This window comes from Trifolium pratense, linkage group LG2 (genome assembly GCF_020283565.1).
Source record: "Trifolium pratense cultivar HEN17-A07 linkage group LG2, ARS_RC_1.1, whole genome shotgun sequence".
Lineage (NCBI taxonomy): Eukaryota > Viridiplantae > Streptophyta > Magnoliopsida > Fabales > Fabaceae > Trifolium > Trifolium pratense.
Genome location: NC_060060.1, coordinates 21063473 through 21091277, shown reverse-complemented (window position 1 = coordinate 21091277; position 27805 = coordinate 21063473). Strand labels below are relative to the sequence as shown.

Here is a 27805-nt window from a genome sequence, read left to right as displayed (position 1 = left end):
TTACCTCATCTACCATGAGTTCACTACACATGTTAGGATCAAAAGAATCCATTTTCCATCAAGAAAATCACCCACAAAACCCACAAGAAAATAGAGTGGAAAGAGTTTGGGAATGGAGGAATCGACATCCTCCCCTCTTTCGAATCACTCACGAATATGCAATCTAACTCTCGTACCTTAGCTCGACGAATCCACAAGCTTGCTCTTCTCTTTCTCTCCCATGAGCTCTCCCTCTCCCTCATGAGCTCCTCCTCTTGCTCTTTCTCAAGAATTGCAACTTATGAGACTATTCATTGGTTTGACTTGGCTACTTATAGAGCTCCCATTGTTCTCATGGATCCAAGCCCACTTGGCTTAGGCCCAATAACCACTTACACGCCCCAAGGCCCAAACAACATAACTTCTCGCTCAATAACTTACGTTCTCGCTAAATGATTATTCGCCACTTAATAATTTAATTATAAATCACGCCCTCGCGTAATAAAATAATTAAATAACAAATACTAAATTTTGGGTCGTTACAACTCTACCCCCCTTAAAAGATTTTCGCCCTCGAAAATTACCCGACTAAAACACAACTCCGGATAAACTCCCTCATCCGACTTTCTAATTCCCAACTTGCATTCTAACCAACGGGTTTTCTTAGTCATAACACCTTAACCAATACGGTCTCTTACACAAACCCCGATTCAAATTCACACTTCTTCCGGATTCGTACCAACAAAACATACAAACTCCAAACCAAACCAAGTTTGACAAAATCAGTCAATCCCAATCGACACAATCTCGTCTACTCATCAACAATAGATCAAGGACAGCTAATCCCTTGATTTGTCGATAGATAGTCAACAATCGTGATGATGGCATAAACCATTCTCATCAAACTACTTAAAACTTTCTCTTAACATCTTACGGTACTCGCAGCACCACTCCAAAACAAAACCACTTAACCCAAAATACTCCGAAAGACCCTTCCGTTGCATACTTCACAACTTTTCAAACTCCATAAGTTCTTGACTGCGTCGAATCTCACTCCAACCATTCATTCGGTAGCACAACCTCTACACTCATCTGCTGTCTAACTTCTCAAATTTCTTAACACATGCCAAAAATATACTATCCAACCGTCAAATTCTTTTTCCTTGCAATTCCCCAAATCATTGCGTCGAACATTCAACATAACTGTTTTATTTTCCAAATAATCTCTTATCCAATTTCTGACTTCCTTAACATGACCTTCCCGATATCATTTCCCGTCGAAATATTCTTATCCAAAATATTACCTTAAGTCACTCGTCGACTCACTATCATCCCACCGTTCACGACGAAAATATCCATAATCATTTATTTCCTTCCCACATGGTATTACTATACTATTCCCATAGATACGATGTGTCCGACATCTCTAATCTCCACCGACTTTTCCATTTCATAAATAATTTTCCAATTGCTACAAAACATCTCTGATACTTACTTCAAGCATCACTTCCAAATTCTCAACACACATTTTCCAAACACAACAATCACTTATGTGTGAGATAGTCCTTTCCGCAATTTCTTACTTGACATAAGTCACTTTCTTACGTCTCTCTAATACTCGTGCTTGACACGTTTCCAAAGGCTAACTTTCTTATCCCCAAACATCCAAAGGTAACACTTCGCACTTAGCTTCTCAAATCCTTCCAAGAAATGACTACTCGGTTCAAACATACTCAACCTTTATAAATCCTTCCTAGGCTCTTCTTGATCACCTAGTAATTCTGTATTTAAATCTCAGCTACTATCAAAAGTTGATTTCCAAACAACCATGATCTCCGTCTTGTTGATTCCAACACAACTCTCATCAGATTCCTCTGAAAACTTTTCATCAACAAAGCTTCCATCTTTATCACTCTTCCTCCTCTTTGAGGATGAACCATCAAGTGAAAGACAACCAAACAATGGAACATTCTTGCTACGAGTTCCGCTAGAAACACCACCAGTCCCACTTATTGTAATCGGGTTTTCAGTTCCTTAACCACACCTTCCATCCTTGACATCAATCTCCCACTTAACTTAACCCTCAAGGTATCCACCATTCGCATACTCGTCGTATGATCATCACTAGGTTTTCTTACCCTCGACGCACACGTCTTCTCCGTTTCCCAGCAACGGTGTTCACTTAACATTCAATCTGCTCCATCGTTCCCCAATGGCCACATTCTCCCTACGGCTAAACAACTTCATTCCGACTCACTCCGAAATGATCATCTGATACTTTCTCCAAAATATTCTCCAAACAAGAACTCCACTTCGAACAATGCTACTCAATCTTAAATAATCCACTTCAAGAACATCTCTATTCGTCCTTACTTCTCGCGTTCGAAACATCTTGGAGAGACAAAATCTTCTCCCCCACTTATCTCAAACCCACCTTTACACTTCCACTAGAACATCCGGTGTAAGCACCTAACCGTCCTATCGATTCCAAATTTATTCCTCCCAAGAGAAGTCTAATACCGACAGCATTCACATGCATGTCGTATGCAAAGGGTAAACATAAGGTAAGATATCTAAGCATCTACTCAAAACCCCGGTGCAGTCCTCTTGACATACACACCACTGCAAAATACATAAACACACTATTCCAGTCTATGCTAACGTAACAACCTACGTAACAACTAGCATACATAATTACTACCACATGTCTATACATATATTTATAACTAAACTATATGTAAGACAATGAAACATCCATGTACACAAGACATCGAGTCAAGTACATGCATTACATTCCATATCACTCACAGATATGAATCCCACAAAATCAATTCAAACATGTATATATATATACATATAGAATATAGCATGCTTTCAACAACTTCTCAACACGAGAATACATTCACACTTAAGTAAACACTCAAGCTATAAACATAATAATACACAACAAAAACAGACAGACACAACTGGCACACATGCTCACTCGATCTGAATGCACAGACCGGCTCTGATTGACACCTAACCTCACAGTCCGAAGACGACCTGCTCTGATACCACTTTGTAACACCCAAACCCGTTATTTAATTAACTCTGCCTTTATAAAATCTTTTTCGAAAATACGCAGCGGAAAAATTGAAAATCTGATTTATAAAGCGCTGGTTTGAATATCACAAACTTCATTCAAAGATAATACTAATACATTTATCTAGTAAAATATTCGAATGAACTAAAAACAAAACCTCGCATCGAACGATGCGTTATTAGTTATACAAAACGGATACTTTTCAAATGAAAGCTTAAGACCAACAGAGTATACTAAGAGGACTACATGCATATACATATAAAAACCCCTTTTTCCCGTGTCTCAATCAGAGCAGAGCTTCACCATTGCACTCGGACGAGGCTAACACATAACCTGTCAACCTGGACCCCCAAAGGTCCAGCAATTAACACAAAGCAGAGAGTTAGAAAACATAAACATAAATATAAGTGTGAGTAGTATACTACACACTTCACACGCTATCATACATTTCTAACTCACGCACATACATCGTCAAATACGACTACCAATTAATCATTCATTTACAAACACACCAATCATATAGTTTCACGTCTTCTCGGACACTACCAAAGTGTTCATTTTATAGTCATGACGGACTCTACACTTGTTCATTTTATAGTCATGACGGACTCTACTCACATATCAAGTCATGGCAACAATCACAGTATTAAACAATTAGTAAATACCAACGCTTAACATATACGGAAAACACATTACAATCCAATCAGATATTGTCACATAACAATTATCAAATACATGTGCATTTACCCTAATGCATCTAATGTCAATTATCCAATGTCATGTCATCCCTAGACACGACTAATGCATGTGGTACCCATTTACATTGTTCAGATTTCAGTCATGACGGACTGTTCAGATTATAGTCATGTACGGACTGTTCAGATTATAGTCATGCACGGACTGTTCAGATTATAGTCATGCACGGACTCTACATCAGTTTTACATCATGCAGGATGCTGGCCAACTTAGACCATCTCATTCAGTTTTACATCGTTGTTGGATGGTGTCAGTTTTAGATCATGCAGGATCATCATCAATACAGTTTAAAATCATGTCGGATCTCGGTTATCATCAACCATCTCACTCATAAAGAGGAGTCACACAGTTTTATATCATGTTTGGATATGGGCTCTAGATTTCGGATAACATAATCCCATCTTCGGCCACTTTTGGAAAACATAGTCCATTTACTCTATTGGAATACACATGATTCCAATATCACAATTTATTCATGAATGCATGATTACTTTTAAACACATCAAATACATGACGCTATCTAGCTCGAAGCTATTCATTCACTGATGCGGAAACACAATTCCAACATCTAACACATTAGGATAACACAATATCCTATCACTCGAATCATAATTATTCACATGATAATTATCTGCATAACCATTTTTATACACATAAGGTTTCATTTACACTTATGTCATAAAACACACATCATTTCCTTAACATTGCAAATTAATGCTAAAACATCACATTGCTCACTTTAAGCTACAACTTATTGCATACACGTTTATCAATCATATAACGATTAACAATAAGCATTAACAGTATCAACATGTATCAATGATCATGTAAGGATACCCTTAAACCATGTTACAAGTGCCTAATTACACTTATAAACATCAACAACAATTGCTGTCACAGAGGCCTTCGCTAAGCGAGGGCTTAGCGAGACATGGCGAACCTCACCAGGGGATCACCTGCTCATAGCGAGCTTCGGCGAGCTTCAGCGAACCTGTTCGCTACAGCGAACTCCTGGTCGCTTAGCGAACTATACCAGAAAAATATCTGTTCTTGAGTTTCAATAAGGCGGTTTAACCTCAAATCAACTCAAAAATCCATCTAGACATGTTATAAATTCTTATAAACAGCTAATTCAAGCATATATGGTATCAAGGAACATTAATCCTCCCTTCCAAACATCCAAATACATCAAACAATCAAAATCATGTCAATTTCTTGCAAAATAAGCAAGTTTAACAAAACATGCAAATCATTGATCAAACATCTACATATACCCACTTTCAACTCCCCAAAGTTGTTTACCTCATCTACCATGAGTTCACTACACATGTTAGGATCAAAAGAATCCATTTTCCATCAAGAAAATCACCCACAAAACCCACAAGAAAATAGAGTGGAAAGAGTTTGGGAATGGAGGAATCGACATCCTCCCCTCTTTCGAATCACTCACGAATATGCAATCTAACTCTCGTACCTTAGCTCGACGAATCCACAAGCTTGCTCTTCTCTTTCTCTCCCACGAGCTCTCCCTCTCCCTCATGAGCTCCTCCTCTTGCTCTTTCTCAAGAATTGCAACTTATGAGACTATTCATTGGTTTGACTTGGCTACTTATAGAGCTCCCATTGTTCTCATGGATCCAAGCCCACTTGGCTTAGGCCCAATAACCACTTACACGCCCCAAGGCCCAAACAACATAACTTCTCGCTCAATAACTTACGTTCTCGCTAAATGATTATTCGCCGCTTAATAATTTAATTATAAATCACGCCCTCGCGTAATAAAATAATTAAATAACAAATACTAAATTTTGGGTCGTTACAGTTTTGCGGTTTGCGGTTCAGTAAGAAAGCCATCCAAATACATCCAAACCAAATGCGGTTTTTGCGGTTTTCGGTTTGGTTTGGTTCGATTTGCGGTTTTACTTTTGGATTGGTTCGGATACGATCACCCCTATATGGGACGCATCAGTTTTGAGTTTAATTTGCATGCTAACCATAGTGGAAGTTCTGAAGCTTATAAAATAAGGGTCGTGCTAAACCGTGCCTCCGGGGCACTTGTTAAGCATATCTAAAAAGGAAATAAAAAATAAAATTTATATTGAAAAGACAACTTTTTATACTTTTGAGGCATTGAATGCACGCATTTCGAGACAGAATTTCTATTTTAACATGCTTAACTAGTGCCCCTGGGACACTATTTAGCATTTTTCATAAAATAAAATAGTGGAAGTTCTGAGTTTAATTTGCTTATTGATAGCATTAAGAATTTGTTAGTTTTAAATTCCAACTTTAAGGTAAATAAATTCCAACTTTAATCTTTCAAGAAATTTATCAAAATAAGTCAATAATAGAAAGTGAAAGACACCGTTTAAAACAAGACTGAAGGAAAGGATTAATGATTTTCTGCCCAATTTGAGCTATAACTATAATGAAATTCCTCCAACTGATCTAGTTGACAAACCTATTGTTAGTATATTTTTCTCAAGTCCATCCATAATTCACCTATACAGGGATGGATCCAGAAAGTTATTGTACCGGGGGCCAAAAATAATAGTTATATATAATAAAATTAAGAGAAAATAGGATATGAACCGACATATAATAACAACCATTTATTTTGCCAAATCATTCTACTACACCCCACTTTAAACAATTTTTTTTTATTTTCATTGGATGTTGGTGTAAACTTTTTTTTTTGTCAACAAATACAAATAATCATATCCTTTTAGACAATAGACAAAATAATAAACACTACCGAAATTCAGATATAATCGCAAAGTTTAGAGTTCAAACCAAAATAAAACTGTCTTTACTTATTTAATGTATATAATCTATGCTAATATAGAGTTTATATGTATATTCACAATATCATTATTTTCCATACATATATAATTGGAGTGGGTGAATGTATACATATAAATATAAATGATACGTGAGAGGGAGGGGGGGGGGGGGGGGTTTGGCCACTGCCTGCCCCCCTCTATATCCGTCCCTCTGCACCTATAACATCTTCTTACATGTGATATACACTTTGTTGTATGTATCACATTTGTCCTGTGTCATGTACCGTAGTTTCTTTACCACTTGTCTTGTCGCATGTTTTTCTTTTGACACTTGTCTTCATTCATGTAAGTCATTGTAATTACTCCTTCTCCAATACCCTTTTGTATTTTCTTACACCTAGCAATATGCTCAATAATCTCTCGATTTTTCTTGAATTTAACTTTTATGATGTTTCACTTGCAACAGAACACCACCTTTTAAATCACATTCCTCACTTTGTCTCAGTCAAGAATGACTTCGACAAAGTAAACAAAGAACCTCAACCATGGTAGTCAGGTCAAGTTGGTAACTATTTAAACAAATTTCTAATTTAAACTACTTAAAATATTTAAAAAGGCATACTCAACTTTCAATACAATATTTTACAACTATATCCTTTCATCATAATTACCGTCACGACTTTCAAATAGGTCATCAATACATTTTAAGAACAATGCACATTTTATTTTTTTTTAATTATTACATTTTCTTAAATTGTATAAAATAATTATAAATACATCATTGAAAATGCAATAGAGGAGTATAAACATTTTCAAAAAATTATATTAGACGAGCTTTGATAAAATTTGGCCAAAAATATTACTCCAACAATCCCTAATTATTTTTTTTGTCTATTAATTTAATGGCTAAAAATTCCACCTTAAAAGAAAATAAGTGGAGTATCTGGGTTTCGAACCCGACTCTGCATAAAAACAACACCATCCATGAAGTTTCGGCCTGATATTAATGTAAGATATCTGTTTATTTAATCTAATATTATGTCATTTTCATCAGCTTGTTTCCACCAAGTTCCAAATTTTCAATGAAACAATAAAAAATTGATGAGCATTAACATTAATGGCTGTCATTTTCATCTAATTAGTTTCCACGAAATTTTAATCACACATAACTTTTCACCTTCATTTCTTATTAAACTTTTTGTTTGATCAAATACAATTATACAACCACTGCATTTCTCATTCAAACAAATTTTGCACTTTCATTTTGATAGTTATAGAACTTTGAAGATGGCTGAAGCTGTGCTTGAACTTGTGCTTCACAATTTGAACTCACTCATTCACAAGAAGTTGACTCTATTTCTTGGTTTCGATCAAGACTTTAAAAGTCTTTCAAGCTTGCTCACTACAATCAAGGCTACTCTTGAAGATGCTGAGGAGAAACAATTCACTGACAGAGCGATCAAAGATTGGCTGCTAAAGCTTAAAGATGCTGCTCATGTGCTCGATGACATCTTGGACGAGTGTGCCACTCAAGCATTGGAGATGGAGTGTAAAGGACTATCAAACAAGGTACAAAGCTCTTTCGTATCCTCCTTTCATCCAAAGCATGTTGCTTTCCGTTACAAAATTGCTAAGAAAATGAAAAGCATACGAGAGAGGTTAGATGAAATAGCTGAAGAGAGGAGTAAGTTTCATTTGACTGAGATGGTTAGAGAGAAGAGAAGTGGATTTCTTGATTGGCGCCAAACAACATCGATCATTACTCAACCTCGAGTCTATGGAAGAGACGAACAAAAGGAAAAAATTGTAGACTTTTTGGTTGGTGATGCGTCTCAATTGGAGGACTTATCCGTCTATCCAATAGTAGGCCTTGGTGGATTAGGTAAAACAACACTTGCCCAACTCGTCTTCAATCACGAGAGGGCAGTCAACCACTTCGAGATGAGAATTTGGGTGTGTGTTTCTGATAATTTTAGTCTGAAAAAAATGACTAAAGCCATCATAGAATCGGCAACTAAGAAGGCTTGTGAGGATTTGGATATAGAGCCAGCACAAAGAAGACTTCAAGACCTATTGCAAGGGAAAAGATTTTTACTTGTTTTAGATGACGTGTGGAACGAGAAACAAGAGAATTGGCATAGATTGAGATCTATGTTGGCTTGTGGGGGAAGTGGTGCTTCGATTTTGGTCACTACTCGTCTTGCAAAGGTAGCAGAAATCATGGGAACAGTTCCTCGTTATGAATTAACAAAGATATCTGACAAAGATTGTTGGGAATTGTTTAAACAACAAGCTTTTGGACCAAATGAGGTAGAACGAGCAGAGCTTGTGGTCATAGGAAAGGAGATTCTAAAGAAGTGTGGGGGAGTGCCTCTTGCGGCAATAGCACTAGGAAGTCTCTTACGCTTAAAAGAGAGGAAATTGAGTGGCTCAATGTCAAGGAAAGCAAACTATGGAATTTACAAGATGAAGATTATGTGATGCCGGCCTTGAGATTAAGTTACTTGAATTTGCCAATAAAATTGAGACAATGTTTTGCCTTTTGTGCTCTTTTTCTCAAAGACGAAAGAATAAGTAAGAAGTTTCTAATTGAGCTATGGATGGCTAATGGCTTTATTTCATCCAATGAAATGTTGGACGAGGAAGATATTGGTAATGGGGTGTGGAATGAATTATACTGGAGATCATTTTTTCAAGATATTGAGACAGATATATTTGGCAAAATTACAAGTTTCAAGATGCATGATCTTGTTCATGATCTTGCACAATCTGTTTCTGAAGAGGTGTGTTGCATTATAGACAATGATGACATGCCTAGTATGTCTGAAAGAATCCGCCATCTCTCATTTTATATGGGAATTTCATATAGGGAAGTCGATCCAGTCCAGCTGCGTAGCATCAAATCATTGAAGACTTGCACAGTGACATCGGTTAATGGTGACGAACTTCTACCTCGTATATTGAAATTTTATTCTTTGCGGGCTCTTGATTTGAAATGTATTAAAGAAGTTCCCTCTTCAATAAGTCATTTAAAACATCTAAGGTATTTGAACCTTTCTTCGGGTGACTTTGAAACTCTTCCAGAATCCATATGTAAGTTGTGGAATTTGCAAATTTTGAAATTAGATGAATGTTATAAACTCCAAAAGTTGCCTAATAATTTGATAAGATTGAAAGCTCTACAACATCTATCATTGAATTTTTGCAATAACCTGTCAAGCTTGCCTCCCCATATAGGGAAGTTGACTTCCCTAAGGACTTTGAGCATGTATGTAGTTGGCCACAAAAGAGGGTTCCTTTTGGAAGAATTAGGACAACTAAATCTTAAAGGAGAGCTTCACATCAAGCATCTTGAGAGAGTGAAAAGTGTAACGGATGCTAAAAAAGCCAATATGTTTAGTAAGCACTTGAACCTTTTGTCGTTGTCGTGGGAGAAAACTGAAGAGTCCCAATTGCAGGAAAATGTTGAGCAGATTCTTGAAGTTCTTCAACCTCATATCCATCAGCTTCATGTATTGGGTGTGGAAGGATATACCGGTGTCCATTTCCCACAATGGATGTCTAGTCCTTCTTTCAAAGATTTACAGTGTGTACATCTCAAGGATTGCGAAAGCTGTTTACACCTCCCACAGTTGGGGAAACTACCTTTTCTAAAGGAACTATTTATATCCAACATCAGTTGTATAACATACTTAGAAGAGGAATCCTACGATGGTGGAGTTGCGGGTGGATTCATAGCTCTGGAACATCTGTCATTTGAGAAGCTGCCAAACCTGATAAAGATATCAAGGGAGGATAGAGAGGAAATGTTCCCGCACCTTTCCGAACTTGTAATAATTGAATGTCCTAATTTGTTAGGCTTGCCTTGCATTCCATCTCTCGAGCATATGTGTATACAAGGAAAATGCAACCAAGGTTTACTAAGTTCAATTCATAGATATGGTAGCCTTGAATCGCTTTGTTTCTACGATAATGAAGAGCTAACATGTTTTCCAGATGGTATGCTAAGAAACCTCATTTCTCTTAAGTTACTGATGATTTGGAGTTGGTCAAAAATAGAAGGTTTGGATGAGGCTTTACAACATATGACTGTCCTTGAATCGTTAATATTGAGGGATCTTCCCAACCTTGCATCCTTGCCTGAATCGTTAGGAAACCTAGGTTTTCTTCGCCATCTAAAAATTTCTAATTGTCCGAAGTTGATGTGTCTTCCGATGAGCATTCAAAGCCTTACTGGTCTGGAAAGTTTGGGAATTTATAGCTGCAGTGAGTTAGAGAAAAGATGTGACAATGAAACAGGTGAGGATTGGCCAAAGATAGCTCATGTTCAAAATATTGAAATACGAAACACCAGATTGATCTTTTGAGTAGGAATACGGCGCCACCTTGTTATGCTGCAAAAGTTCTTCAATCACAGGTACATGTCTATGTATGCGTATTATACATTTTAATTGGATTAGTATATCACTATAACCTGGGGGCAAAGAAAGTTTAATGTATCACTATATGTTCTTTGGTAGATAATGTGGGTAAGATACTTGTAGGTATTGAACGATTCAGCCAAACACGCTAGTGGAGTTGCAAGGGTCACAGCTGTATTCGATATGGTTCTTCTGCATATAACAACAGATGTTACCCAAAGTTTTGGCTTATTACTTTGAGGACAAGTTGCTTCTGTTAGATTCAATTGACTTTTCATTGAAGGTGAGTGTTAGAACTTAAAGTCGAGTCATTCAACTATTTTATACTTTCTCCTGTTACTTATGTACATATTGGATTGTCTGCCACTTCTGCAGAATGCAGAATTTGGTTTATCATTTTTAGCTTTCAATTGTGTTTATGCATTGCTAAATTTTTCAAATTAGGATAGCTACTGATTAATTTAGTCTTTTGTATTTCTGTTTTAATCGGAACATACGCAGCTTAAATGCTAGTTTTGTATAGAAGCCACATTGCTGACCACAAGCATTGTCTGAGGCTGTATCCTTCTATTATCTAATGCAGATTGTGCTCACTGATATTTTCTCTCTTGGTTGATAGAAAGGAGAAGGTACCTTCTGTGAGCAATCTTTTCCACAATCTGTTGGTTTGCACGTGCAACAGCCAATTCAATCTGCAAAAAGACAAAATCAAGAAAGATATGGAACTATTGTGGCAGAACAACCAACACAGAATGAATCCAATTCCAAGGATTCACAACCCATCACATATGGAAATTCACGTGCAAGCTATGCCTTGTGCGGTAAATGACTCTGCCTGGAAGGGAGAGTAACAGTTTCTTGGATGCTCGATCAAGTCAAACCAGGGAAATTAACGTCGAATTTGTAAAGCTCTCCTTTTGAACTGAGTTGATATTTGCCAATTTGATTTTCCTTTCTTCACAAGAAAACATGATTCATTTGAGTCATCATCATCAATGATGGTAAACAAAAACAATAATGATGTCAAAGAGCTTCTTGATGGGGAAGGTATGGAAGTCGATAATAGAAAGTGAAGGACAGAATATAAACAAGATTGAAAGATTTATGCTTTCTGGCCAATTTCAGCTATAGAGTTCCTTCAAATAATCTAGTTGAGAAACCAATATTGATAGTGATCTGCAATATGCTCAACAATCTTTTGATTTTTCTGGAATTTAACTCTTGTAAAGTCGTCATTATATTGTATTATACATTTTGCGATTTATAGCAAATTGAAGTTTGCTTCAGTAATACTTTTTCTTTTAATTTCCATTTGTGAACAAATACATGGACAACTTAGCAGTAGATATCTACTGAAAAACCGAGACTACAGTAAGTAATCGTCTAATTTGAAATCAGTGCCAACAAAAACAGTTAAGAAAGAAAGTATGTGTATAAACAGTAATCGTCTAATTTGAAATCAGTGGCAACAAAAACAGTTAAGAAAGAAAGTATGTGTATAAACAGACCCTCCATTTTAATTCTAGAAATGACAAGATAGCTTAAATAGAAAAATTTCTTGGCAATTCATTCCAAGCAATCCTAAACAAGGTTTCAAAACTATAGCACGCGCGTTATTGGCATAGGCCTCTCACCAGTAAGAATCACCACAATACAATGCCAACTTAAAAGCTCTGCAAGGTTCACTTTTGCTTTCCAGGTATTGTATATTAACTATTGCAGCAACATCAATTCATTAACATGTCATCAGGTTTACAGTATCTAACTTGTCTCAAGACATTGGCAATTGGTAACTGTTCAAAAGTCGAAGGTTTGCACGAGGCTTTACAGCATATGACTACTTTGCAATCCTTAACATTGTCTGATCTTCCAAACATAGAATCCTGGCCTGAATGCTTCGAAAACCTTACCTCGCTTCGTGAGTTAAGGATTTATGTGTGTCCCAAATTGGCTTGTCTTCCAACAACCATCCAACACCTTAGTGGTATGAAAACATCGCGTATATGTGGTTGCTCCGACTTAGAGATGAATGTCGAAAGCAAATAGGCGAGGACTGGCCAAAAATAGCTCATGTTGAGTATATTGACATACAAAATTTTGACATATATCATGGTGGACTTGGTGATAGCTACTTTGATGAAGATGCAGATTTCCTATGGCCCTCTTTATTACTTGTAAGATATCTTAGAAATTGTGCACATGTGAATTGCTAAATTTTATCAGGTATATTATATTAGACAATTTCTTTTTATTAATTTCTTTAGTTTATGGTAAACAATTTCTCTATATGATTTTAAGTTATGGTTTTGTTTTTTGTTATCAGATCCTTAACTGGTTCTCCCACAGAGATAGAGAGCTATGCAAGGCCAATTTGTACCATGTTGACTATATATCTGCAATGAAAAATCTACATATGATGAGGGTATTGTTTGATTATATAATACTCTATCTAGATTTTCTATTGGAGCCCTCAAAATAATAAATCTAAATCTGCTTAATTAATAATACTATTTGATAATGCAATTATGCTATAATCTAGGTGCCTTCTTGCATGAGGAAGCTTCTTGATGTATCAAATGCTTCATTTGGAGAACATGATGGGAATATATATTGAAGGGTAACTTTTCTGCATAATGGTTTGTTCTCTGTTACTGTATTTGTTGCATGCAGTCTTCTCATGTGATTATATTTCAATTATCACTATAAACTTCTACAATAAAAAAGATGCGAGAAAGACACAATTTTCAGATATGATTATGATAGCATAGACATATAGTCAAATAATATGGTCACTTATTTTATATCTTCAATATAGATTTCTAATGTAATTTATACATTCTCACTATCAATTTCCATGAATACAAACACCTGCAAAACATATAAAAGTGGTTTTATTCATGGCTCGACGAAGTTTTTATTTATATTCGGATCAAGTAATATCAGAATTGAGGTGGAAGATACAATGAGGCAACTAACTCAAGGAGAGTTATTTCACAAATGAACAAGCCTCCTTAAGTTAGTTGCGAGGCAACTAACCTTGAAAAGGAGGACATGGAATTATGTAATATCTATCTCGAATATATTATTTTGGAAGTATGATGGGATAGAAATTTACATTTTACTGATTTTAGTATTTTACCATATTTCAATTTTATTGCAAACTAGGGTGCTGATCTAGTTTTTTTTTTTTACTTCATTGGGTATCAATATAACTAGGGTGCAACTAATTCAAAAAAATTTAGAGTTTTTTTTTTGCCACTCTGCCTGCTTCTCACGCGTCCTATGCATTTCCATTTTTACCCTTCTGCTATTTAAGTAACAGACATTATAAAAAACAAATCTGGTAAGGTGTTTTTGGGATGTATCCGCTATCTAAGTAGCAAACAAGGGTATTTTTATAATTTCGTAGGGCACGCAATAAAATATGTAGGGTGGCAAAAGAAAATCTAAAAATTTTATATGCTTGTTGTCCAACCCTAGATTCTACTATGTTTATTTACTTTGGAGAACTTTCTTTCAAAGATGCTCAATTTTGGCATTGGTTGTCAGTGTTACCAAACAAATGTATTCACATATATAATTTTTTGTTTTTAATATTTTTGGGATATAAAAGGGATCCAAATTGATCAACCGGCAATTCCAATATTGCTAAGCCGGACACCTTCACCCGGGTTCAAACACAAAACCTCACATATTGGAATTTTTCTTTCCACCCCATGTTTCTTTTCTACCCTGTTTTTCTATTTTTGCCCTTGTTAAAAACTTCGGAACATGTTTTCCGAAAGTTTTTCTAGTTCAAATTCGGAAAACACATTCCGAAATTTTTTTCCAAGGCAAAAAAAATCAGAACGCATTCCGAAATATTTATCCAAGGACAAAAATGGAAACGCGAGGGGTAAAAAAGAAACATTGGGTGTGGAATGAGAAAATTTAGCATCTGTGTGTGTTATATACCCAAAAAAGAAAAGGGATCCAAATTGACTGCAGTCAGTAAAGTCAATTGTTAGATAGGGATCTCATCATTTGTGTTTTAACTTACAACTTAAAATCATTCAGGTGTTGGAATCCATTTCCATATAAAATGTATCAACCATCTCTGTTCTAAACTTCCAATACAAAGCAACAACACAGAGGTCTTTTTTTTTAAAATGACTGCAAAAACTTGTAGTCAGGTAGTATGCAGTATGTGTTACTTAAACTAACAACCATAGGCCTTTGGCTTCAAGTGGTTGCATGCACCCTACTTTTATTGAGCCAAATGCAATTCTATCCATATCAATAAAAATTTATGAATAATAATTATATTAAGCCAAACACATGCATGAAGTAATTATGTTCATATATGGGTTTATATCAAACAAATAACAGTCATGAAATGAAGAGGTATTCCAAAATTTAAAGCACCTTAACTAAGTTTTTTGCATAACAAGCATGAATGTCCACAAAAAAACAATCAATACTCACTTTGTCAACAAGACCAGCTACAACAACAAAAAACACAAATACAATGTGGTTATAGGACAAGCATTTTTCAAATATACCCTTAAGTTGGGAATCAACTTTCTAACCATTCTAGATGTTCCCAAGAATCTATTCTTATTGTTTCTTTTGCTCATAATTGTCTTCGAATTCTGAGTTCTTCAATGCTTTTAACTTTCTGTATCCTACATCAGTTCCAAATATCCTAATACATAGCAAGGAAGTCACGTACCCTTGTCAGTATAGAAAACTGTTAAAGCATCCAAATTACAAGGCATTATTAAATGTGAAGTAAATTGTCATTTTTGTACTTAAATGTGTGAGGCGGTGTCACTATAGTCGATGAACGTATTGAAATTACAAAAACATCCCTTTGAGTGTCTTTTGTTAGTAATTTTATGGACTAAACTAACTATAGTCGATGAGAAAGTTCACACTTCACATATATATGATCATGATATATAGTAATTCAATCACCCTTCATTTTCAAAAATATTTTATAGTAATTCAATCATGATATATGATCATATATATAGTAATTCAATCACACTTCATTTTCAAAAATATTTTATAGCTTGCTTAATTTAAAAAAGAAAAACAAGTCCTCCCAAACAGACCCTAAGGAAACACACATTCGGGGATGTTTTTGTAGTTTTGATACGTTGAAAGACTATAGTGACAATATTTGACACATTCAAAGACTAAAATGACCGTTCACTCCAAAAGTAATAACAACTATCCTTAAAGGACAATATGTTTTGATACTTACCGGTCCATGTAAGTGAAAGTTGATGAATAGTTTCCGGACTTGGTGTACAACAAACGGTGATGATAATCGTGGAAATCAGCGCTGAAACGCAAGGGCACAAAGTTTAACATCAAGAAGTACAACAGCAGAATGAACAAACCAGCTGATATTAACTGATATTAAGTGAAGGTCGAGGAACTTGACACTCACCCGCCGTATAATGGAAAGAAGTTTGAGGGACTCCATGGAAAATGGTAACCACTATGTGCCTCAACTGTCTCTAGGACTCTCAGAACCATCCATAACCACAAAGTTATCAAGTGGGGCCCAGTTATGGCAGGACCGAAAATGGTTGCAAATCCAAGGAAAAGTATTTCGGCAGGATGAGCATATTCTGAAGTAAGTCCGAATGGTGTCGCATACCTTCACAATAGAGCAAAACCCTATAGTAGTTCATAGATGATCAATATAACAAGCATAAATTGCATAACACGTAACACTCACTCGTGATGTACACTGTGAACATGCTTATATAACCATTTTGTGTGCAGTATCCTGTGTCCCCAGTAGAATATGAAGTCCTCCAAAATGAAGTAAAACATTATTTGAGTTAGAATTATGTTCCTGCAAAACCAAATTTCATATTTTTAAGTAACCTTAATAGAAACACATTAGAAATATTTACAGGGAAAGCACCTAACAAGCGACTCCTATCTTCAGAACAATGAAAGGGATCAAAAAAAGATAAAGTACCAGGACGGTAGGGGAAGACTACTCCGCATGCCCATGTATTTGAAGACGGGATATGAAAAAATCATAACAGGTAGATTGACACCAAAATGATAAAGCAACAAGCGACCAATACATCTATCCTGAGCTGCAGGGCTATTATTTTTTGCCTGCATGAAAGGAAGTGTTAGAAAAAGGACCAGAAAACGAACTGGTGATACTGATAATAGCATAAAGTGGAATAACAGGAAAATTTGATTGCATACCAAAACCAGGAAAAAAAATAACTTTTGTTTTCTCTATAGAAGTATACAACTACACATTTACAAGTGAAAGTGGAAAACAATTGTAATTTTCTGTCACCAGTCACCACAGAGTCTAGCACAAGTGGTTGGTGCGTAGCGTGTGAGTGTTGTAAATCTAGGGTTCTTAGTTTGACTGCTAATCATTAAAAAAAAAAATTGTAATTACATGTCTGTATTGGGGCAATTCAGTTAATAAGTTAATCGAATATAGCATGCACAAGGCTCAAAAAAGAGAATAAATAACTGAACACTCGCAATTAGTTATTCAAACTAAATCACTGCAACATGCATTGTGATGCAGTTTTGTGGATTCTATTGCAACCACAGTATTGGAGCCGCATCATATGATGTGATCTGCAAATTAAAACGATGGTTACCAAATTTTGGAGAAAAAGTTGTGTGAATGCAACCTAAGGGTGAGAATCAGCACCGAAAGGCACTATTGAAAGTTGAAACATCCACCTATCACCACCAATGTTATGTAACACATACAAATAAGGAAGAAGAGCTTTCACTTGTAAAAGCCTAAATATCACTGTTCTTAGCACCATGAATAACAATGTGTGCGCTACCGAATATGCATATTATGTTGAAGCAAACAATGTTGGATCGGTTGAGTTATGAATGATGAACTTCCAAATACAACAACAGATCATTCATATCAAGGAGGACAAAAGGATGAATCTACAACATAAAGATAAACAACAAATTTTGTCAACTGCGGACCTGAATCTTGTACTTGCTCAACCAACCTGCCCTCTCGATCCATACAAAAGGAAGTCCGGATAAGAAGAAAACACTTTCATGTAGAAAGAAACTTCCCAAACATGCCAGTTGAAAGTCACTGAAATTTGTGATCAAGTACTGCGACACAAAAAAGAAGAAAATAATAATGAGAGAGAATTTCATTTCTCAAAATAGTTATAGTTAAAAGGAACAAACATCAAATATGTTATTCCAAAAAAAGTACAGGTATGAAAGCATGCAATCTAAAGAATGTTATGACAGTTAACTACACAAAATCACAACAAGGCAAATGAAATTATGTCCAAAACATGATAAATAAAATCACTAAGTTCCTTGCTTTGTCACTTTTCACACCTTGCTTTTAACAAATATTTCAATAATGGTTAACTTATATGCATCTTAAAATCCAAAGTAGTTCAAGACTACTTGCATGTTTCGATTGACAATGTGATTGGCAGTATCACAGTGGCATCATGATTTCGTGGAAAAGATCTAAAGTGTAGCTTTTGCCAAAATCAACTGGCACACCATGATTCAGCCAAACTCACCGTCAATCCAAACTGACAATAGCATCATGATTTCGTCGAAGCTCTAAAGTATAGTTTTTTCCAAAATCAAGGTGGCCCACCATGATTCAGTCACACTCATCATCAATCCAAACATACATCAAGATTCAAGAGTCTCAACTTCCAATTTTCACAATAAATGCTTGGACCAACAAAAAGTAAAAAAAAATAAAAAAAATCCCATGATTTGATTTCAAAAACTATCATCACTAACACTGATCTACAAGAATCTAGTTGACATCACACTAAAACCAATCCAACTTCCAAAAAGAGAAACAACCCAACATTTATTACACTAGCATCAATCTATACACTCATAAAAAACACAATGCATCATGAAATCCCATTTCTCATTCCAAACTCCAATGTCAAAACTCTCATCAACTTTATCAAATAAACAAAAAAAAAACTAACAATAACGTCATAAATCAAATCTAACAATAAACCCATTAATCTAAAACATAAAAAAAATCATGGGGTTTGAAAAAAGATAGTAAATTTACAAAGAAAACAGCAGAATAAAAAAGAAAGCGTTAAAGGGGTATTAGTGATAGTAGTAAGAAAGTAGAAAGAATGAAGGAAATGGAAGAAAGAGAGAGAACCTTCCAGGCAGATTCGAAGATGGAAGCCATAAGCGAGATTTGAGAATGAGTGATGGAGAGGAGAGGAGAGGAGAGGAGAGGAGAAGTGAGGAAGGTGGAAGAAGCAAAAGGCAATGCCAAAACGGCAGGCAGGCAACACCATCCAATACACAACAAAGTAAGGTAAAAGACAGACTGGATTAACTCTTAATTATATGCCACCTGTTAATTAGTTGCATTTTTTTTTTCCTAGGATTTACTTTTTTTGAGTATAATTTATAAAACCTTTTTTTTTCTATTTTTTTTATAATTGATTTTTTATTCCTAGAAAAAGATGGTCTGATGTCACGAGGTAACTAAAGTATGGCTAAAAATTATTTTTACTAGAAATCGAATTCGAATTCTTTCGAACGATTCATTTTTGAGACAGTTCAGTTCATTAACTACTTTGAGACAATTCATTAAACTAATCAAGTCATTGTCTGTGGTTAATTAGTTTTCCTTAAACACGAAATTAGAGAAAATTGAAGGTTCATTTATGTTGAAAAATAATTTTTTATCTGATTTTACTTATCTTTATGTTAAATTTTTTTTGATATTTTGGGATATAAAAGAAATTTTAAATCATTTGATATCACACTTTTAAATTTATATTTCAAAAAATGCTATAGTAATAAAAAAAATTGTAACCAAAAAAAAAAAAAGAAATAGAAAGAATACAAAACAAAGAGGATCTCAACTTACATTTAACATTAGATGAAAAATGAGATCGATGCATTTGATGACAATTTTGGTGGAAGGATAAACTTTATTAATATTTTATAAATCCAAATATTTCAAGGATTATTTATGAATATATTGATAATATAGATGAAAAAGTTGATCTGCTCCAAAAAATTTAAGATTAGATTGAGCATTTACTCAAATAAATTGTTGTGTGTAATATTCATGTTGAATTATTTTTGTTTAAAGGTAAGTAATTGGTTAAGATTTAAGAAACTCACTTGGATTCGTCTGGTAGTATTGTTTTGTGACCTAAGATTGTACTCCTTATTAAGGTCTCATGTTCAATTTTCTCTGGTGTCAATTTAAGTTGACTAATTTAGCTTCTTAAAAAAAAAAAAAACTTAAGAGTAATCAGTTCCTTTAGAACATTGTATAAAGAAATAATCTCAAATACACTTTTATAGTTTTACAACTAGCAGATCTTGACCTTTAGTTTTCTTTTCTTTTTTTTGTTGTTTATTAGATAGCAAGAGCAACATGTTATGCCATAGATACTTCAATAAATACAAACTCTAGGACCAGAAAATTAAACTGACTTTTTTTGTTTCACATTACATGCAACAGAATTTTATAGATTTTATTTTATGATTTTTCATGTGTTTTGAATTTCACGGTTGGAAATAAAGATACGTGTGTGCGAAATATACCAACATTTTGTATGAGATTTTTCTTTCGTAAGATATTTATTTTAGAATATTAAAAGACATTTTATAATAATAGCATTTTTTTTTTTACTATTCATAGCATTTAACAATATAAAGTTGGTATGGTAAAAAAAAAAAAAAACAATATAAAGTTGAACTTTCTTTGTTTATAATTTCACCAACAAACGTGACTTCTTATTTATATTTGACTTGAGTATCTAACAAAGATAAAACATAGAATTTCAAGTATTTGGTCTAATGATAAAAAACCAAGTTTTTGAAAATTTTCGAATTTGAGTCCCGCTAAATGCTAATGAAGGAATATAAATATAAATATATATATAAAAAAAAAAAGAAGATAAAACTCTATAAAGGTCCAACATATATTGACAACATACATGTGACAATCATAGAGAAAGTGTGCTCACTAGGGTGGCTAAAATTCAATCTATTGTCGATTATTGTTCTATCGCGTTTGGTACTCCGTCGTGAGTATCACAGATCACTATGAATCCTCGCTATGTTTCGTGGTATCGACCCGCAAAAGATACAATTTATTTTGCCTCAATGTTGATGGGAGTGTGGTGGGGTCGTCTAACACAACCAGATATGGTGGTATGTTGCGAGACCACAATGGAGACTTTATTTGGGGTTTCTATGGTGTTGCAGTTGTTCATATATAACATTTTATTTACAGAGCTTATGCCAATATCAATGCTACATGGTCCAAGACTGGGGTGGGAGAATGGTTAAGGAAGATTATATGTTGCTTGAACTCGTTACTCTCTTTCAAGTTAATCCAAGAAGGAATCTCAATTCATCACCACGATGCTAATAAAGTTTAGTGTATTTGTCAACTTTTAGCTAAGGACTAGGAGGTTGTTATCAAGCATACTCTTCGTGAGGGCAATGTGTGATGTTTTGAAAAAATTTGGTGTTGTTTCTAACTCGATGTTGGTGAAGATACTGTTCCTACTAGTGAGCTGATTAGACCACTCCTTGATGATGTTTGGAGTATAGAATTTATCAAGGAGTTTTGTATTTTCTTTTTTATTTTTCACTACGTCGTAACAAAAAAAGATACATGTGACGATACATATGTTTTTATCTTTATCTCTCTCCTACTTGTTAGTATTACACTACACAAATTTTTAAAAATACACACAAATTACACTTGACAATAATTTTTTGTTGTACAAAACATCATTTCTTTTAATTAATATAAAAAATTAATGATACACATAAAAAAATGAAAAAAATAAAATTAAAAGATATAGTTTTTTTAAAAAAAATAGATAATTTAATCACATAATTTATCATTGTTTAATTTCTTTTCTCCTTTATTTTTTATTTGTGTGTCTAAATAAATTTTTTTATTTAGAGTTAAGTACGAGTAAATACTCTATAAATTAGATCATAATGTACAAAACATGGGCCAGACCCGAACCGGTAATGGGAAGAATAAAGAAATTAACCTTTGTAAGTTATTAATTATTATAGACAATATTTAGTACCTACAATGAGAGACATTGCAGGAACATATTCTATAACTTCACACACCTAAATTTTTAATAACATGGTCCAATCCAATGCATAATCACACAGAAGGGAAAAACTTGTTGAGATTGAAAGGTAGAGAGTAAAACTCCTCACTTCTTGTATCTTTCTTGAATGAACTGAATCTGTCCCACCAATGCATGCCTCTGTCTTTACGAGTTTGGCTATCATTCTTGCGCAATGTTGCATCCAAGAATATTGCCAAAATACCAGCAACAAATGCTTCTGATGAGAAAGGGACATTGATCATGTCGTTGAACTGCAAAAACAAGAAAATTTAAAACTTTTAAGTATACTTTGAATAACCCTTTTACAAAAGAATGCACTTTCAACCAATGTTTTAAAAATCAGAGCGAACAAACCAGCTCAATCGAAAACAGACTAGTTTGCCGGTTAGTTTGGTTCAACCGATTTTATTTTATTTTTTTATTTATATTTTTACTTTTTTTATTTTACTTATCATATGGATAAACCGTGATTGAACTGATCAAATCAAGTTATCCATGTGACGTGACCGATAAGTCTCACTGATTTTATCTCTGGTCCGGTTTTTAAAATATTGCATTAAACAATAAGAAAAATGAGAACGAGAAGAGGTGGATATACCCATGTAGCATGAGTGTGCACAGCACCATAGTGCTTAATTGCTGTGTACTCCTTGAAGTATTGCGGTATAGAGAATCCCATGAAAATGGAGAATCCTATGATGAATTTGGTTCTAAAGCTGTTCAAATTGCAGAACTGAAGGAAACCGAGGCCTGCCGAACCTGTTTTAAGGAGAAAAAGAAATCAAATCCGAAAACGGGTGAACAAATCAAAGTTAAGGCTATATTTGGGGAAACAGCTTAATTAAGTGCTTATGTATAAGTTGTTTCTATAACAAAAAATAAAATAAAGTCAAATTGGTTTCATATTAGCTAATAGTTGTTTTGATAAGCTATCGTTGAGAGCTTATGGAAATAAGCTGAAAACAACTTATGAACATGTCATAAGCCAAGTTATGAACAACTTATGGAATTTACTTTAACTTATGAATGTATCATAAGCCATCTTGGAGAACTTATGGAAATAAATTGAAAAACAACTTATGAGCATGTCAAAAGTAGTTTCCATAAGCTCTCCCAAACAATCTCACAAGTATTAACTTATGTGAGTGGATAAGTTCAATAAGGCAATTCGAATAAGCCCTCGAATGAAATTTTGACCAGTGAAAGCTAAATTTTTGAGTTGATTATACATACCGACATAGGAAAAGAATAGGCAATATAATGCTGCAACTATTGGTGCTGGGATTGAAGCAAACACAGCTCCAAACTTTCCTGCATATAAAAAAAAAAAAAAACACTTCATTGTAACTAAATTGGTTAACAAAGGAGGAAAATGAAATCAGAAATGTTAGCCTCGTGAACTTACCGAGAATGGAGAAAAAGATCATGAATAAGGCGGATATTTGAACAACCCTTCGGCTACCAACTCGCGTCAAAGCTAACAGTCCAGCGTTCTCTCTGCAGAAAATGCAAGAATGTTTCTTAAACGATTCATATCACGTCCATAGAGAAATTTTGAACAAAAATCTTACATGGAAACTGATGATCCATTCCCGGTCCCAAAGATCCCGGACAACATAATTCCTACCCCCTGATACATAACAAACAACAATCAGTGATAATCACAAATGATGAGAAAAATGCAAGCTTGACAGTCAAACAAATCTAGATCAAGCACGAAACCGACAATGGCCAAGTAATGAAGGTGTCAATGGAGTTGCATTTGCGTATATACCTTGAAAATATACTTTTGATTAGTAAAATTATGTTTACCTGCCAACCGATGCCACGGCTAAGTACTGAAGGTGGCAATGGAGTCGCACTTGCATACCTTGAAACAGCAATATAACCACCAGTTGACTGCAGAAAATTGAAAAGTATGCAAAAAAGAAACAATCATTCATTATAAAGATATGAACAAAACTTTATAGAAATGATGGAGAAAAAAAGCGTTTATCACAAGCATAAAAATAAACACACCTCTATTAATGCAACAAATGAAGCAACCATCATAGCAAAAGCTTCTCCGGCATCAAATGTAGGAGCTCCCCATTGAAAAGGATATGGAACATAAATCCTGATTAATATATATTGTAAGAAGCAAAAGTTGCAAATTAATCAAAACTGAATTCATTTTTCTTGTCATCTAAGATGATCAAAATAACAAGTGTCATCGATCGTGTCCTCCAAAGGAAAAACACAAGACACTTACCACTTTGCGCCACTTATGAGTCCGGCACGGTCAGTTCTGCAAGTATTCTGAGTCTCAGTTTGTGCGTTTTTATAAGCTCCACCGACAGTGAGAATATGAGCATAAGTCCACACAATTGCCACAGAGAATATAACCGCAAAGCGATCAAAGATATGCCTATCTCCTTTTATCACATGAGGAATGTACTGTCCAAAAAAAAGCCGCTGCTTTAGAATATAAGACTAAAATGGAAGAAAAAATGCAACGGGAAGGAAAACAAGAATCGACAAAAACCACCTGTGAAAACAGTAGTAGGATTACAATTTCTGGCAGTCCAATCTCGACACATTTAGCAAGCTAAGATTCAAAAGACACAATCAAGAATGTGAATCATAACAATTATAAATTCATAAATGCAGGGGAACAAAAGGAGTAGATGTTGATGTAAATATTCCAACCATAGGAAAACCGAGCTGATAAAGTCCAAAGCCTGACAGAGCAACCAAGGGAACAGCAGAGAGAGGGCTTATGAACCTGAACAAAAATTTATCAAATTATTCACCAAGTGAATAACTTTCGAAATCGAAATAACAATCATATCTATCAAATATTTTTCCTAGTAGTGACCAAACATTTGTATTTTAGTTAGAATCACGTTTGGCATAGACAATAAATTCTGATAGCATTCACCACGAAATCAAACATTTTTGAGTAAAGTTATTGTGCCAAGTATCAACCTCACTACATTGCGCCAAAGGCCACTGAATCCAACAACAATTTGGAGGGATGAAGCAACAATAAGCGCGCCCTGCGTTCCACGCATTATCCTCTTAAATTTCTGTATTTTAATTACAAACCAAGTTAAACGAAAAGGATGTCTAATATAACGAAAATCGAAAAAACAATTTAAATAAAAAAGGTCTGTAATGAACCAACCTCCTGAGGATCCACAATATCATCATAGCGACCAGCCAAGATTATCGAAATGGTTGTTGGCACAAAGGTATACGATCCTCCAACAACTGCTGGTAGACGTGTCCCAAAAAATGTTTGAACCAAAGTGTTTATACCAGCGACAAACAAAAGAGTCTGAATCACCTTTGCTTTTTCTTCCTATTCAAGCGCAGATTCAGAACTTTGTTAGACTTAAGAAAGAACCACACAACATCATAATTTTCCTTTTTTCCTTTAACTTACTCAACAAGACTTACATTTCCTCCTCCCATCTGTGAAACTAGAGAAGCTGGTATCAAAACAGTTGTCCCCAGCATGACCAAGTAGTGTTGAAAACCAAGTATAATCGCCTCCGCTACATTAACATCAAAATTCTAAAGTCAAAAATCACATTGAATACAAAAAGTATAAATAACACTACTTAAATCAAAAAACAAAACATTTGGGAGAACCCAAATTCGTTTCCTTGTGGGAACAATTGTTGGCCAGACTTTACTTACCTCGTGGCCGAACTCTGGATTAGCGGGCCCCCTTCCCCCGGGAACCAGAGGGTTAATACAAAAAAAAAAAAAAAACACGTTCCTCGTAAAACATTGAAGGGCTATTGCATCATAAAGGTTGAAACTTTCAATCACGCAGACAACCATACGAAGAACTCAAACAGTCAAACTCACTCAAGCAAAACAGAATAACCCTTCATACACACCGGAAAAAAAATCGAAAAAATGATCTTATTGAGTTCTTCCGAAAAACAAAGATTAGAAACAAAAGTGATAAGTTGATGAAAAAGCATAATCACATTACAATTCACAAATAGAGGACTAATGCATTATAAAGGCAGAAACTTTCATCAAGTAAACAGAACACAAAAACTCTTCACACACACATGAAGGAAAAAAAACCATCTTAAGGATTCATTCCATATAACAAAGAAAGAAATTAAAGTGAGAAGTGAAAAAGCATAATCAGTAATCACACAACAAACTAATAAACATTCACACCAAAAAACAAAAGGGTCAGAAAAAAGCTCAAATTTTTAACATGAAACCAAATTGATAAATGAACAACAACAATAATCACATTACAATTCACAAAAAAGGGACTAATGCATGATCTTTATGAGTTCTTCCAAAAAAAACAAAAAATTGATGAATGAAGAAGCATAATCATTTATCACATAACAAACTAGTAATCATTCACAAAAAAGGGTCAGAAAAAAAAAAGTTCAAATTTTTAACATTCCAATGAACATTAAATTAAACTCACGCCATGGAGGGGGACTAGTGATACAGTATGAAACATTTGGTAGCTGATCTTTAACAGGATGAGGCAAAAGCTCTTCCTGTTTAGGTGGTGCTGCAGCTCCTCCTCCTCCACCTCCACCTCCAGCCATTTTTTCTTCTTCTGTTACTCCTATGAACTTGATCAATACCACAAATAAACCCAAAATAGAAAAATGAAAACTTTTTAGTACCTTGTAATACAAAATGAAAACTTTTTATTTTCTTTAGAGTTTTTAATGGGATTGGAAAAATGAGAAAAGGACGATGAAAAGTTAAGGGTGACACACCTCGTCGTTAGTGAGTGTGATGCAATGCAGCAAATGGTGGGAAGGTGAGAAGGTTACTTAGTACAAGAGAGAAAAAGAGAGAGAAGATGTGGAAAAAAGTAAAAGAGGCAAATGTGTGTGTGTGTATTCCCAACCTTACTAAGCAAGAAAGAAACAAATCAAATTCATCAAATAAAGTAATTTTTTCTAACCTCCGATTTTCTCGTGAAGGTTATCTGATAATTCAGAGTTCGATCGGAAAGTATGTAAAATTTGATAAAAAAAATTATTTATTTGAAAAAATAAACTTAAATTTCATCGAACGATTCATTTTTAGAGGAGATCAGTAATCACTTAAATTTGATTATTTGTTTCGTTGTTTTATTCCAATTTTTTTAAAATTTTAAATTAGTACTTAATAGCATTGCCTTTCTTTTCTTCACCAGACAAATACTAAAAAGTTTTCATGAAAATATTTTTACTTTGACTTTTATTGACCTTAGCATTTAGTTTAGCGTGATCCTTTAATTAATGCAAATATTTCTGAAAATTTTATTGAATTACTTAATTAATGAAAAGCATACAAGAAGCCCTCTATCACCTCTAAGCATCTCCTTATGTAATAAGTGATTTATATGACTATTTCACAAAAATACAAATATTAATCTTAAGAAATTATTTATTTAAAAAATAAATATTTTAATTTTTAATGTATTGACTCTACATATTTTATAAAATTTATTACTTCCTCCCGTCACTATTATATTCAAAAAATCATTTTATATATTCAATGAAAAACTGATGTATTTTGTCGTATATTAACAAGTGGTCCCTTTTATATGTATTTTTTAACTGAAATTAATGATATTAAATTGATGATACGGTACCTTAAATAAGGTAT

At 34.4% G+C, this 27805-nt stretch overlaps 2 protein-coding genes and 1 pseudogene across 2 annotated transcripts; 1 reads left to right on the top strand and 2 right to left on the bottom strand.

The window, feature by feature from the left end:
* The first annotated feature begins 7802 nt into the window (after window positions 1-7802).
* On the top strand, window positions 7803-13315 carry LOC123906765 (annotated as a pseudogene).
* Window positions 13316-15339: 2024 nt separating this feature from the next.
* On the bottom strand, window positions 15340-19360 carry LOC123906764 (methylsterol monooxygenase 2-2-like). Its single transcript, XM_045956749.1, has 7 exons — window positions 19198-19360; window positions 18009-18146; window positions 17002-17147; window positions 16753-16872; window positions 16459-16671; window positions 16270-16350; window positions 15340-15705 (listed from the first exon to the last, which is right to left on the bottom strand). Exons 1-7 carry the CDS (start codon window positions 19225-19227, stop codon window positions 15618-15620), a joined length of 816 nt encoding a protein of 271 aa, XP_045812705.1. The 5' UTR covers window positions 19228-19360; the 3' UTR covers window positions 15340-15617.
* Window positions 19361-22062: 2702 nt separating this feature from the next.
* Window positions 22063-27041, bottom strand: LOC123906763 (nucleobase-ascorbate transporter 7-like). The gene is made up of 15 exons (XM_045956748.1): window positions 26926-27041; window positions 26622-26775; window positions 25613-25710; window positions 25338-25514; window positions 25139-25239; window positions 24860-24935; window positions 24699-24758; window positions 24423-24607; window positions 24191-24287; window positions 23984-24070; window positions 23743-23801; window positions 23577-23668; window positions 23405-23482; window positions 22770-22930; window positions 22063-22422 (listed from the first exon to the last, which is right to left on the bottom strand). The coding sequence occupies exons 2-15, from the start codon at window positions 26746-26748 to the stop codon at window positions 22204-22206; spliced, it is 1617 nt and encodes a 538-aa protein (XP_045812704.1). The 5' UTR covers window positions 26749-26775; window positions 26926-27041; the 3' UTR covers window positions 22063-22203.
* Window positions 27042-27805: the final 764 nt, after the last annotated feature.

Excerpts from the sequence above, each read along its gene's own strand:
- LOC123906763 (XM_045956748.1), bottom strand. The coding sequence starts at position 26,748 with ATGGCTGGAGGTGGAGGTGGAGGAGGAGGAGCTGCAGCACCACCTAAA. Across the intron at positions 24,608-24,698 it reads TCCTACTACTGTTTTCACAG|TACATTCCTCATGTGATAAA; the intron begins GTGGTTTTTGTC and ends TTTTTTGGACAG. Across the intron at positions 23,483-23,576 it reads GATCTTTTTCTCCATTCTCG|GAAAGTTTGGAGCTGTGTTT; the intron begins GTAAGTTCACGA and ends TTTTATATGCAG.
- LOC123906764 (XM_045956749.1), bottom strand. The coding sequence starts at position 19,227 with ATGGCTTCCATCTTCGAATCTGCCTGGAAG. Across the intron at positions 16,873-17,001 it reads AGTCTTCCCCTACCGTCCTG|GAACATAATTCTAACTCAAA; the intron begins GTACTTTATCTT and ends TTGGTTTTGCAG. Across the intron at positions 15,706-16,269 it reads ACTTTCACTTACATGGACCG|GATATTTGGAACTGATGTAG; the intron begins GTAAGTATCAAA and ends GCTATGTATTAG.